The sequence below is a fragment of the Chelonoidis abingdonii genome, chromosome 4 (genome assembly GCF_003597395.2).
Source record: "Chelonoidis abingdonii isolate Lonesome George chromosome 4, CheloAbing_2.0, whole genome shotgun sequence".
Classification (NCBI taxonomy): domain Eukaryota; kingdom Metazoa; phylum Chordata; order Testudines; family Testudinidae; genus Chelonoidis; species Chelonoidis abingdonii.
This window is the reverse complement of record NC_133772.1, coordinates 136,036,308-136,050,602: the sequence shown is the minus strand read 5'-3', so window position 1 is coordinate 136,050,602 and position 14,295 is coordinate 136,036,308. Positions and strand designations below refer to the sequence as shown.

General features: G+C 40.7%; 1 protein-coding gene across 1 annotated transcript in view; it reads right to left on the bottom strand.

Annotated features, from left to right (window-relative positions):
• Nucleotides 1-14,295, bottom strand: part of ADSS1 (adenylosuccinate synthase 1) — a 35,976-nt gene that overhangs the window by 6,273 nt on the left and 15,408 nt on the right. Inside the window, exons 5-11 of the mRNA XM_032792702.2 lie at nt 14,059-14,125; nt 13,656-13,763; nt 13,201-13,282; nt 12,219-12,345; nt 6,748-6,902; nt 5,507-5,631; nt 1,546-1,643 (exon numbers count right to left, since the gene is read on the bottom strand). Of these exons, the coding sequence (XP_032648593.1) occupies nt 1,546-1,643; nt 5,507-5,631; nt 6,748-6,902; nt 12,219-12,345; nt 13,201-13,282; nt 13,656-13,763; nt 14,059-14,125 (762 nt within the window). The remainder of the gene's footprint in view (nt 1-1,545; nt 1,644-5,506; nt 5,632-6,747; nt 6,903-12,218; nt 12,346-13,200; nt 13,283-13,655; nt 13,764-14,058; nt 14,126-14,295) is intronic.

Here is a 14,295-nt window from a genome sequence, read left to right as displayed (position 1 = left end):
TTAGCAGCTTATGTCGACCTAGCTCTATAGTGTAGACCTACAGAAGATGACAGTTCTGATTAAAAGGATCCAGTTTGTTTGGTTTCATGTCCTCAGTACCCTGTGATGCTATATATAGAGCTATACTAATGAGACACTATTTCTAGGAAGATAAGGAAACAATTATTTTAGGCCTTATCTACAGAAGCTTTGTTTGTTTTTTTTATTAGTTCAACTGTAGAAGTGGTAGCAAAAATGGGAGCCAGCACATTAACCGGTGTCTCATCTCTAGGATAGAGTTAAGTAACACAGTGGTTAAAATGCTGGCAGCTGCAGGCAGCCCCTTCCACACAGAACTCTCACCATCATTACCATCCCATGGAGCTGAACTAGCTGAAATGGTGGGAAATTTTTGACCCAAAGGTCTACCACTGGCAAAGCCTTAGGCCATTGTGGTTTGGTCAGTGGACTCTTCCATGACTGCTCAGTGTAGGCAAGCAGTCAGAGCAATCAGAGACCCTGCATAAGTTAGGGAGACCCTGTGTTGTGTCATTAGGCCTAGGCTGTTTAGTTAGTTTGGGAACTAGATAGCCAGGGGGAGCTGCAGGGTCACTTTGTGCAACAGTCTGAATAAAAATAGCAAGTTTGTACTGACTACAAGTGAATCTTGTCTCTTCCGAGGCGTGACATCAGCAGGGCATGGGAACAGTAAACAGCTCATAGGGGAAAGGAGTCTACTTCCTGTAGCTGTTCTAATCAACTTAGGAGTTAAACTGAGAGCCTCCAGAGGGAGCCCTCCAGCTTAAAAATTCAATGGGAGTTGAGCATCTTACTCCCTTAGGCTGCCTTGAAATCCCTAGCCAAGGATACTTTAGCACAATGCAGGGCCTTGGAGAGGGAGGAGTAAAAGTGAAAAAATAGGAGGGATCCTCAGGCTTGGAGAACACCATCTGGGTATGAAAATCAGAGCATGAAAAGCTACAAAGCATTATAGGGTAGGCTATCATTAAACCAATAAGAGCCCTAACATCTGAAATCCCATGTCATTTTAAACAAAAGTCAAAAAAGTTTTAACATGTATTGAAATAGGAGGTATATTTTTATTAACTAAAATGTCAACTGCTGCTAATTATAGTGGCACTCTGCAAAAAGAGCACAGTTGTTTGTGTCCAGGTCTCAGCTTTTACAACATAACAATACTTCCTTTACAAAGCATGATTTCATTGACATACTCCTGAGATTGCAGCCCTCATTCATCAAAGATTAAAATGTAACAAACACCCCCCCCTCCAAAAAACCAAAAAACACCCAATATCAGTGTATATACACAGCCTGATTCTCCATTGTCCTATACCTTGGAGTCATTTACACCTGTACAAAGTGACTGTAAAACTATATTATTCTGATTTGGTGGGAGTGTTTTACGCCACTTTGCTTTAGTGTAAATTCTTACAAAGTGCTGGGCAACTGAGAATCAGGTCTGGCTTTTAAGTACAAAATACTTAACAGAAAAGAGAGAGAAAAAGTGATCCCCAAGACTTTTTAAAAAAAAAAAAAAAAACATACCTGGAAAATATGGAATTCTTTTTCCAGCCAGTTTGTAAGCAACACTGATTTTAATCTCATCAAGGACATCCAGAATATCAAGTTTTGTTAATGCCAGACTGTCCAGAAAAACATTGGATAAAGTTACACATAAGCTGAATCCTTCTATCATCATCTTCTTTAATCCCTTCCACCTGCTTTTTCTACTCTTGTACTCATAGACCAAGCTCAGCCCACCCAGTATAAAGGAAAATTCAAACATATTTAAATTATGAACTTTAATTGAATTCATGCCTCTGCGATGATCAAATTACTGCACTTTACTTCCACACATTTGCCTGCTCATATAAGTGAACAACAGTGTGTTCAATCACATCCTTTCAAATGTAATTATCACTGAAAAGTGATTATGTGAAATGCCACTTTTAATTATCAGCCCTGGTCACTGTATTTAGATGCACATCTTCTTACCTTAGTGGTACTACTCTTTACTCACATTATCCCTGGAGAACGTACAAGGGTAAGAGAGAAAGAGCTGAGTTCTATTTTTCCTTCTGCATCAACAGAATTGTTTAATAAGTTCCAGTTACAGGGCCAAGCACTTACCCCTGTGTAAACCCACTGGCGGGGTTTGGCCTACAGAACCTTTATTCCTGATAATAATATGCAGTCAGGAAAGATCCCAGCTTGACTTTCAGATCCCTAGGTGAGTTACTTTATTTAATTAACAGCCTGGCTATCTTTTACAAAATACATTTCATGTAGAAATCATAAAGGGATAAATAATAGAATCTTAAGATGCCATTTTTGCAGAATCCCTTTTCAAAATAGAACTGCATTTGAAAATAGTAGCCAAATATCTCTAAAAACAACGTCTGATCCTCAGCGGGTATCTATTGGTGTAGCACCACTGATTTGCATCAATCATCTAAGGATCTAGCCAGACATACGCAGATTTTCAATGTTAGACTGACTTTGGGTGGATGAAGGAGTCATTTAAAATTTGGAAAGAGATGCACAGGGCTGCTGTTCTTTGCCTCATTCGTGGCATATATCAGTAGTTCCAACCTCTCAGTCAGGAATACACAGTAGTCTTCCACTTGGTACATCAACTTATCTAGATATTTGCATAGTTTTACAACAGGCTATGTAAAAAGCACTAGTGCAGTAAGTACAAACTAAAATGTCATACAACTTGTTTATGCTGCTTTATATACTATGAAATATAAGTACAATATTTATATTCCAATTGAGTTATTTTATAATTATATGGTAAAAAGGAGAAAGTAAATAATTTTTCAGTAGTGGTGTGCTGTGATACTAATGTGTTTTTATATCTGATTTTATAAGCAAGTAGTTTTTAAATGAGGTGAAACTTGGGGTATGCAAGACAAATCAGATTCCTGAAAAGGATACAGTTGTCTGGATAGGTTAAGAGCCACTGGCATATACCTCCCATTGTTGCTTAGGTGTCATGAACCCAAATCATCAAAAGTATTAAGGCTCCTTGCTTCCACTGAAATCAATGGAAATTAGAAGTCTAAATTCCTTTGAGGATCTGGGTCAAAAGTCCCTAGGATTAACAGATATGCTGATGGGGAAAACAGTAATTACATGGAAAAACAGTAATTACATGTAACTGAAAAGAAAACAGAATAAAGCTCTTTAATGTCACTTCCACAAAGAATGGAGATGCATAGGTGAAAATAACATAGGGCCTTGGGTAAACACTAATTTTACAAAATGTTCAGATAAGTTACTGTAGAAAGATTGTTTCATATTTGTTTCATGACTGATAAAAATCTATATTTTCACACTCTTAGAGACATATTAAAGCTGACCTAAGAAGTCTTCTGTTGACATAGCTACTGCCTCTTGCGGGGTGGGGGTGGGATTTACTACAGCAATGGAAGAAAGACTTTTGTAATTGTAGCAAGTGTCTTCACTACAGCAGCGTAGCTGTAGCTGTCTGGTATGATATGAATGGGTCGTTAAGGCAGCGGTTCCCAAACTGGGTCGTGACCCCAAATGGGGTTGCATCATCACCAGATGGGGTTGCAGTGATTCCTAGTGTATGGAGGATGCCATTTTGCTCTTCCAAATGGCATCATCCATGCTGTCTGGGGTCTCAGCAGGAAATACTTTATTAAAATGGGGTTGTGCCAGCAAAAAGTTTGGAAAGTCCTGCATTAAGGACTGGCTGGGACCAACCCATATCAACGGAAGGCCCAACAGAGAGAACGGAAACCCCAAGGACTGAACAACTGACACTTAACAGGAGGCTCCCATCTTGACTGGCTGGAGCACATATGAACTCAGTAGGAAAGCAATGCGGGGTGGTGACCAGAGGGGATGATAAGAACTAGGCTCACAGAGAGATTCAGGCTCCTACCTGGGACCCAGGCTACGTCTACACTACAGACCTTAGAGTGGCACAGCTGTACCGCTGCAGCTGCGCCGCTGTCAGGTCTCCCATGTAGCCGCTCTATGCCGACGGGAGAGAGCTCTCCCATCGGCATAATTAAACCACCCCAAGGAGCACGGGTAGCTATGTCCACAGTGGGGCTTCTGTCAGTGAAACTTATGTCGGTCAGGGGGTGTTTTTTTCACATCCCTGACCAATAAAAGTGCTAGTGTAGATGTAGCCTAAGAAACAGGGACCGAGATAGGAAAAGGAAACAAAGATGGTTCCTATAGTTGTATGGCTCAAGAAGGAGCCCTGGAATTGGCCAGTATGAACTCTGCCTTAACATTTGCTTCTCTGTGCAAATCTCAGGACTTCCCAACGCTGTGTTCCAGTTCACTAACAAACCCTACTCTGTTTGAAAATGCTACCTGGTGACACTGCAATTCTCATGGAGGTGCATTGATCTCTGAAGATGGTGCAAATCCCTGAACAGGAGTCTCTCAGAGTTGGGCTCAATGGGCAGAGCTCTCATTGAGAAGCAAGAGGGCTGCAGCCCAGAGGCTCTGTCTCAGAGATGGGAGTCTGCATGGCCTACCCTTAAGGAAAAGTGGGACCTTTGGGGGCCTGGCACACTGATGGGGTACCTCCAAGGGACTGTTTAAAAGCTGGGACATTGCACAGTTCCATAGGTGCTGACTTCCCTGCTTTCCCCTGGGTGCTCGACAACCCATCTGCTGCCTGCCCTGCCCCCACTCCACCCCTTCCATGAGACCTCGCCCCTGCCCTACCTCTTCCCACCCCTGTCCACCCCCATTCCAATTTCTTAATCAAAGTCCCTGCCCCAACTGTGCCCCCTCCCTGCCCCTATTCCAACTCCTTCCCCAAATCCCCACCCCAGCCCCAACTCTTTCCCACCTCCTCCCCTGAGCACGGCATATTCCCGCTCCTCCCCCTCCTTACCAGAGCCTGCTAACGCTGCCAAACAGCCAGGCGGTAAGTGTTGGGAGGTAGGTGGAGGAGCAGGGATGCAGCATGCTCAGTGGGGGAGGAGGAGATGGACCAGGGGGTGAGAGGAGCTTGGCTGCAGTGGGTGCAGAAGATCCACTAATTTTTCCCCATGGGTGCTCCAGCCTCGGACCATCCACGGAGTCAGCGCCTATGCACAGATCCTGTGGATCTTTGCCAGACACTTTAACTGACCAACCAATGTTTATTGGATTCAATGGGAGTCTTTCTAAATGCACTAGGTAAAGAATGACGGACTGAAAAACTGCTACAGCAAACTCTGATACTCTGATACAGTCAACATCAGTCATTTGGTGCAGAGCAAAGTAGAGTATTGTATCAGAATGTCATCATATCACACAAAGTGTCTAGCTCTCAGAATAAACATATTCACATTGCATGGGCATTTAGGTAGCAGTCTGAGATTATATTCCCTATGACAATATTCTATTGAATTATTGCTTAAAATGTAACACTTAACTGCATTGATATTGATGTTACCTACATATTTTATTCTGTGGAGAACAAAATTATCAGTTCCAAATGTAGCGCAAAATCTTTGATGCTTACGCAGTGAATCCATTGATCATGTGAGCGTATCTCAAAATGACAAGGTCCAACCAGCCACAGCGCCTTTTTCTGCCTGTGGTTACTCCCCATTCATGGCCTCGGGACTGCAAGATGTCTCCAATTTCCTACAGGAAGATAAAGAGACGTGGATGGTGTTTCCACAACAGAGGTAATAAACCTCAGCCTGTCAAATCAATTTTTTTAAGTAAAGCTTAGTTCTCTTTAAAGGGGACTTCAGTTGAAACTAATGCCCCTATCCACAGAAACTGGTACAGCACAGCATCAACAGTATGACTTTTCCCACAATATGCCTCAATATGCTTCAGTGTGACTGGTTCTTATTTTGGAGGAGCCCTTATCCCCCTTCATATAATAAGCAAATCTTCTTAGCAATTCAGCCCGATTTCTCTGTTAAGAGTTTGTTATTTCTTTGCACTCCCTCATCAGTATGTCTGTTTCCATCTGGTGGTTTGGGGGAGGAAGTGTGACGTTTTTGTCTTAGACCGTAAGCTCTTTGGGGCACCAATGATCTTTTTGTTCTGTATTTCACATAGCCTAGCACAATGGGATCCTGGTCCATGACTGCGGCTCCTGGGCATTATGATAATACAAATAATAAATATTAATAAAAAGTGTCATTATAATAATACAATTAACTAAAAGTGTGAGCTAGTGCCCATTGGGATGGCAATTTTTGTTATGTGAACAAAAAGAAGAGAAAAACCTTCCCATGAGGAACTGAACCAGACCACCAATTGAAAGCTTGTCTCTCTCACCTATCCAATAAAAGCTATTACCTCACCCACCTTGACTCTCTAATATTCTGGGAGCAAACTGGCTACAACAACACAGCATACAACAATGGAAGAAATTTATATCTGTCATTTGTTATGACAGGTACAGAGATTGTAATAGAATGTCATCACATCAGTGTTGTCTGCTTTGACAATAAACATCTCAGGCTGCCTCAGCTGAGTTACACTAGGGATGAATATGGTCCCTTGACATTGCCTTGGCATTTATGTGTCAGCAGGAGATCATTATCCTGTTACAACATTCTATCCCATTGACCTTATTTCTCGGTTACTGTAATGTAATGGGTTCAGAGTGGTAGCCATGTTAGTCTGTATCAGCAAAAAGAATGAAGAGTACTTGTGGCACCTTAGAGACTAATATATTTGTTAGTCTCTAAGGTGCCACAAGTACTCCTCGTTCTTTTTGTAATGTAATGCTAAACCTACGTTTATCTGCTCAGTGGGAAAGGCTCCAATTCCCACTCTAGTAGTGTATGCCTTCACTACACCATATACTTCACCAATGTTCTGAGGAGGAACACCAAGTCCGGTGCATACGCCACCCACGGTACAATTTGAAGATGTCACAAATGGGTACGTGCCTGCCAAAAAAACAAAACAAAACAGCACAACCTTGTTTCAGTGGTGATGGAAAACAAAGGCTGCCCTTCCTTGTATTAATCAAAGATGGGCTTGCATTTGTAACTTCACTTGGTTACCACAGTGGCTAAAGTGGATTGACACTACAGGAGAAGCTCTCACCACAGGAGGTGAGAGGGAGGGAGAAGTACTGTTTACCCAAGTCAAGGTGAGGAGAGGTAGCAGTTTAGCAGAGGAAGCTGAGCTCTGCTCCTCTCATACTCCCATTTGTTGATCAGAGTAGCTTCAGTTGTATAATTTTTTTCTCTAAAGTCTCATTAGAAATTTAAAGGTGACTTCATTCAAATTAAGATAACTTTACTGACTTGTGCTTCCATGTCATATAAGGGGGCTTTCAGAGTGCCCAAAATGTTACCTCTGCCAAATTAAGAAAACCACAGTACTTTCACAGTGAAATTTATCCTGATGTAGAAGGCCCACACAAAGTCATATGCATACACCTCTTGCATCCCATTTAAGATTGGCTGTCAAGATGACATTCAAAGCCAAGCCCAGGGGCTGCAGTGTGGGATTGCTGGGGAAGCAGCTTCATGTGTCTACCTGTAAGGCCTGTAAGGCCACAAAAGAGCAGGGACTGTATAGGCCACAAAAGAGCAGGGACTGTATAGCCACATTCATGTACATCAGACAGTCCTAGTAACCTATACAACTGGCAGAGGGCTTCAGCTTCTTTCTCAGTCTACAGGATGCTGTTCAGCTGCCTTACATCTTGGATTTTACCTCCCTGCTGTTCTGCACTTTACCCTCATGGACCCCAAGTACTCAGAGGCTTTATGTGGATGCAGTGGATATCAATCTTACAGTATAACAGAGGCACAGAGTATTGTATAGGCTGCCTGCAGTGGGATGAATTTCATTCCCAGTGAACATGAATTATTCTCAATAGCATTTTAGTGAAACCTCTGTGTGTGTGCATGCACATACATGCAAAACTGCCACTGACTGAAATGGGGCCAGGATTTCACCTCTAGCCTCTTAAGAAAACTCCTGTTACTGGTGCACTGCCTGAGTAACCATGCTATACACCTGGCAGATCAGCATAGGTCAAGGGAAGGATAATTTTTTGTTGCTGCCTGACCATTGTACTGATCACCCCAAATCCTCTCTATACTGGGGGTACCAGAAACCCCTCAGAGTACAGTTCCACAGTACAAGGAAAGCAGTAACCCCTGTGCAAGCTTGAAGAGGCGAGAAGGTTTGCCCCATGCATGGTATGTATCCTCCTCATTGCATGCAGATCTCTGTGCACCAACAGGGCATAAAATCTCACTTGGAATCTTCTGCTTTCAGCCATAGAGCACAAAACATAAAAGATTAAAAGAGGACATGGCCATCTGCAGTCCACACATACAATATTGCTACATTAAAAACAGACTTAGGATTCTGTCACTTAGTGGATTGCTAAATATACAGAACTATAACAGTATCTGACCTATGAAGAAAGGTTAAAAAAACCAGGCATGTTTAGTCTTGAGAAAAGACAATTAAAGAGGGGACCTGATAACGGTCTTTAAATACATTAAGGGCAGTAATCAGTTGTTCTCCATGTCCACTGAAGGTAGGTGAAGAAGCAATGGGCTTAATCTGCAGCGAGAGAGATGTAGGTTAGATATTAGGAAAAGCTTTCTAACTCTAAGGGTATTTAGACTTTGAAATAGTCTTCCATGGGAGGTTATGGAATCACCATCAGTGGAGGTTTTTAAGAAGATGTTGGACAAACCTAAGACGGAGAATATCTTATTGCCCTTATATAAATCCATGGTACACCCACATCTTGAATACTGCGTACAGATGTGGTCTCCTCATCTCAAAAAGATATACTGGCATTAGAAAAAGTTCAGAGAAGAGCAACTAAAATGATTAGGGGCTTGGAATGGGTCCCATATGAGGAGAGATTAAAGAGGCTAGGACTTTTCAGCTTGGAAAAGAGGAGACTAGGGGGATATAATAGAGGTATATAAAATCATGAGTGGTGTGGAAAAAGTGCATAAGAAAAAGCTACTTACTTGTTCCCATAATATAAGAACAAGAGGCCACCAGCAGAAATTAATGGGCAGCAGGTTTAAAACAAATAAAAGGAAGTTCTTCTTCATACAACGCACAGTCAACTTGTGGAACTCCTTGCCTGAGAAGGTTGTGAAGGAGAGGACTGTAACAGGGTTTAAAGGAGAACTAGACAAATTCATGGAGGTTAAGCCCATTAATGGCTATTAGCCAGGATGAGTAAGAAATGGTGTCCCTAGCCTCTGTTTGTCAGAGAGTGGAGATGGATGGCAGGAGAGAGATCACTTGATCATTACCTGTTAGGTTCACTCCCTCTGGGGCACCTGGCATTGGTCACTGTCGGAAGACCGAATATTGAGCTACAAGAACCTTTGGTCTGACCCAGTTTGCCGTTCTTATGTTCTTATTTCTGAATTTTGCTTATGAGTTAAATTTGTGGGCCAAATTTTCTTTTGCTCCTCCACTAATACACATTCAAAACCTGGATTCTGTGTTGTAATCTCACTTCCTGCTTACACAAAACTAACATCTCTCTCACACAAGCGGTCAGAGGATGTCTAGATTTACTTGGTCCTGTCTTAGTCAGGGGTCTTGTACTTCATGACCTCTTGAGGTCCTTTCCAGCCCTACCATTTTCATGTTCGATAGTCCTGAAAGACAACCATCATTGCAGTTCATTAGGGTCAACCTGCAGCTTCTCCAGCTGTCACAGGTTATCATGCAGTCACCACACCAGAATTAAGTTAGGTTTTGAAGTATCATTATATGTGGCTCCCTGCATACATGGTATTTGACAGTTTGTGAAGACTACTCATCCAGCTGTCTTCTCAGCAGGACATGCATTTGAAGGATGATATCCAGATACTTTTTTTCCGGGTTTCTACACATCTTCCTGCTGAGAGGTAATCCTTGACATTTCAGAATACCAGAGTAAGAAAACATGGGGTGTTTTTCCGTGTGCTCAGGCATGAGACATAGTAGCCAGATTTGTCACCCGTTGCCAAGTATCCAACTCAGATTTCTAGCCGGAGAATGATATTCTCCAGGAAGTGCCCATTTTTAGTTCCCTCATTGCCTAAAGCTACCTTTCGTCACGTTTCTTCACTAATGGGAAAATATAGGTGATTATACACATAGGTAGATCTACCTGTTAGCTGTCAGTTACACAATCTTTTGGTCCTCAGAGGTAGAGTCATAGGACTGGAAGGACCTTGGAGGTCTTTCTAAGTCCTGTCCTCTGCACTCAACACTGACTAAGTATGATCTAGACATCTCCGTTGGTAAGATATTTGTCTAACCCGCTTTTAAACAACTCCAATAATGGAGATATCACAACCTCCCTAGGCAATTTATTCCGTTGCTAACTACCCTTGGCACAATTAGAAGTTTTTCCTATGTCCACCTAAACCTCCTAGCTGCATTTATCTCATTGTTTCTTGTCCTGTTCTCAGAGGTTAACGAGAACATTTTTCTCCTCCTCCTCCTTGTAACAAACTTTTATGTATTGAAAACGTTATCATGTCCCGCTCCATCTTCTCTTCTCCAGACTAACACAAACCCATTTTTTTCATGTTCCTCATCGGTTCACTGTTTTCTATGACCTTTAATCATTTTTAATGCTCTCCTCTGGCATTTCTCCAATTTGTCCATGTCTTCCTGAACATGGTGCCAGAAACTGATTACTCCAGTTGGGAGAACACTTCAAATCTCCCTAGTCATCGATTAGACCTAAAGATCGACATATAAAAAAAAAACTTCAAAAAAACAGACTCAACGAGAGACTGCTGAATTGGAATTAAATTTGCCAAATGGACACCATAAGTGAGGTTTAAAATAAGACTGGGGAGTGGGAGGGTCATTACACAAAAGTAAACTATTTTCCCAAGTTTATTTCCGCCTCTCCACTGTTCCTCACAACTTGCTTGCAACTGCTGCCATGGACCATTTTGGATTACCACATAAAAAAAGTTTTTCCCCCCCTCCCCCCCCCATGTTTAGTAATAGTTCACCTTAATGATACTCTCGTAGAGTGTGTATGATAACACTCCATTGTTTCATGTGTCTCTTCTGTACATACTATATCATTCCATTGTATTTTCCACTGCATGCGCATCCGACGAAGTGAGCTGTAGCCCACGAAGCTTATGCTCAATCGTTTGTTAGTCTCTAAGTGTGCCACAAGTTATCCTGTTCTTTTACAATTCAGTACTAGTACACGGCTGCTACTCTAAACCTGTCATTACTCCAGTTGAGACTTATCAGCAATGAGTAGAGTGAAAAAATCGCTTCTAGGGTCTTGCTTGCCACACTCCTGCTAATACATCCCAGAATGATGTTTGCTATTTTTGCAACAGCGTTGCACTGTTGACTCATATTTAGATTGTGATCCACTATAACCCCCAGATCCCTTTCCGCAATACTTCTTCCTAGACAGTCATTTCCCATTTTGTCTGTGTACAACTGATTGTTCCTTCTTTACTGGAGTACCTTGCATTGTCCTTATTGAATTTTATCCTCTTTACTTCAGACCATTTCTCCATTTTCTCCAGATCATTCTGAATTTCAATCCTGTTCTTCAAAGAACTTGCAACCCCTCCCAGCTTGGTATCATCCACAAACTTTATAAGTGTACTCTCTAAATTATTGATGAAGATACTGAACATAACCAGACCCAAGACCGATTCCTGCAGGATCCTACCTAATATGCTCTTTCAGCTTGACTATGACGCACTGATAACTACTATCTGGGAAGGGTTTTCCAACCAGTTATGCATCCACCTTATAGTAGGTCCACCTAGGCAGTATTTCTCTAATTTGTTTATGAGACAGTCATGTTACCTAGGGTTACCTAGTGTTACCTAGGGAGGTGGTGGAATCTCCTTCCTTAAAAAGCAGCAAAGAGTCCTGAGGCACCTTATAGATTAACAGATATATTGGAGCATAAGCTTTAGTGGCTGAATACCACTTTGTGACGCATGTATTGGCAGATACATTCCTCCTTCCTTAGAGGTTTTTAAGGTCAGGCTTGACAAGGCCCTGGCTAGGATGATTTAATTGGGGATTGCTCCTGGTTTGAGCAAGGGGTTGGACTAGATGGCCTTCTGAGGTCCCTTTCAACCCTCTTCCAATAATCCCCAAATAATATAATAACAGAATTTTTTTTTCTGATTTCCTACTATTAGCAAAGCTGATGCGAAGACAAATGAAAACAAGCCATCTCTCAGGAGTTAAACCTACTTTACAGAGTAACTTACCAAAGTCAATGTCAAGTAGTGCTGCATTGGCACCTTCAATAAGAATTTTCTTTGGGGAGCCATGAAGAGCTTCATACATAAAATAAACACCATCTCGGACCATTGGTCTTATTTTTTCAGCATACCCCTGAAAGTTTCAACATAAACGTACCTTTCACCAAACAGTGCTGCCAGAAAGGCTAGAGCAATGAACAATATGGTCAGCTATAAAAACTCACAAATAATTCTAACATGCCAATCTCAAAACTACATTTTACCTGGAAAACAAAACAATTAGGTATCATGCCATAAAAAAAAAAAATAAAAATCTGCACCTAGTCACTCACACAAAAAAAGACTATTAGAATGTTGTATACTATTTCTATATTGCACACCTCAGCAGCAATGATGTACAGCTACATCATATTGTAAATAGAACATAATTTAGCCATACTAATATATGGATGAGACAGAGATGCTCTGTTCAACACTAATTGCTAAAAATAGTTCTGCAATAGGCCTGGAAGTTTGCCCCATCATGGGCAGAAGGATGAGAAAAGTTACTGCAAGTCTGTATTGCCCAGATCTCTTTAATAAAACACGAGCATTTTATCGTGATTCACGTTACATTAGAATAACAACTATGATTTGAACATCTCTTTTTATTAGGACTTATTTTTAATATTCCTTATCTGAGAGCATTCTATTATAAAACATATTTTTTACTGTGATTCATCAGTTGTATGATGATGTACGTATGTATGTATATATTTCCTCAATATACTTTAATTTCTTGTATCATTTTTGTAGTTTTACAATTGTTATTAATTTTATAATAAATAGTTCAGAGAGATTTTCAGCTGGATTTATATTTTAACATTTTTCTACCTAGGTTCTTTTTACATCTTTCTATATGCAGGAGGTCAGAACAGATGATCACAGTGTTCCTTTGTGGCCTTAAAATCTATGACTATATGAATCTTCCTCAATATTAAATCTTTACCTTTAGTTTTTTCAGTTGCCCTTCTGTGTCTATTTCCAAAGTGGGAAACATTGACTTGTATTGGTGTGCCAGATTCTTGAACCTGCAAAACATAAAAAACTTGTATATGCAGAACTTGCACTGGTTTCTGTTTTAAAAATCTTTGGCAACAATTCAGTTTGCATCATAAAATAAGCATAGTAAAGGTTCTCCAGTGAAAACACATATGACTCACATATGAGTATAAACAACATCTATCCATGCCCTGATCATTTAAAGTGACTGGAAGCTGTGCACAACACAAGAAATATTTGCTAAAATTTCTCCTCCACCTACTTCCTTAATTTTTTTTTATTTAAAGGATTTGCACAAAAACTCATACACACTAGTTTAAAAATGTCCCCTTATAAAGCCAACTTGTCATCCAAAATGTACCGTTCCTTGATGGACTATTTTAGAAGTATTAATAATTGCACCTTGAAGAAAATTCATCAAAGTCTGAAAGGAGGTCACAAATACGAAGGCCTGTTCGTGCAGCTTTGGAAGAATACGTTGGTCCAATTCCTTTCTTTGTCGTACCAATACTAATTAAATAAAGAAAAAAGTATGTCTAATGTGTATACAAAAATATGTTTTATGCTAGTGAATTTTATCAAAACTTTTCATTATACTACATATTAGGGAACTGTTCCAAAATGGAGATTAATATTTTATGAATAAAGCTCTAACTTTTTATTGTTACAGTACACACGCATAATTATTGCTACTATGCACTGTGTGCAGAATATGCCTCAATCCTTGGGTCTGGCTCAGCTCAGCTAAGAACCCCCAGGATGAGAGGAGTGTGTGTGTGTAATAAAGGTGTTGGTATATAATTACTTTTTTCCCTCTTGTGCTTGACGCTGTACTTCTTGAAGTCCATCAACTGCCTGGTGAAAGTCGAACACTGCACAGCAAAGAAAAACCGCAGAAACAAGATGCGACACCCAAGGAGAAAAACATTTAACAAAACAAAACAAAAACGCACACGTATCTACAATTTAAATGCTAAGTGCAGAAGCCTTTGTGATTGTTGAATGCGCACATGAAGTATTACAGAATATTATGAAAACAATC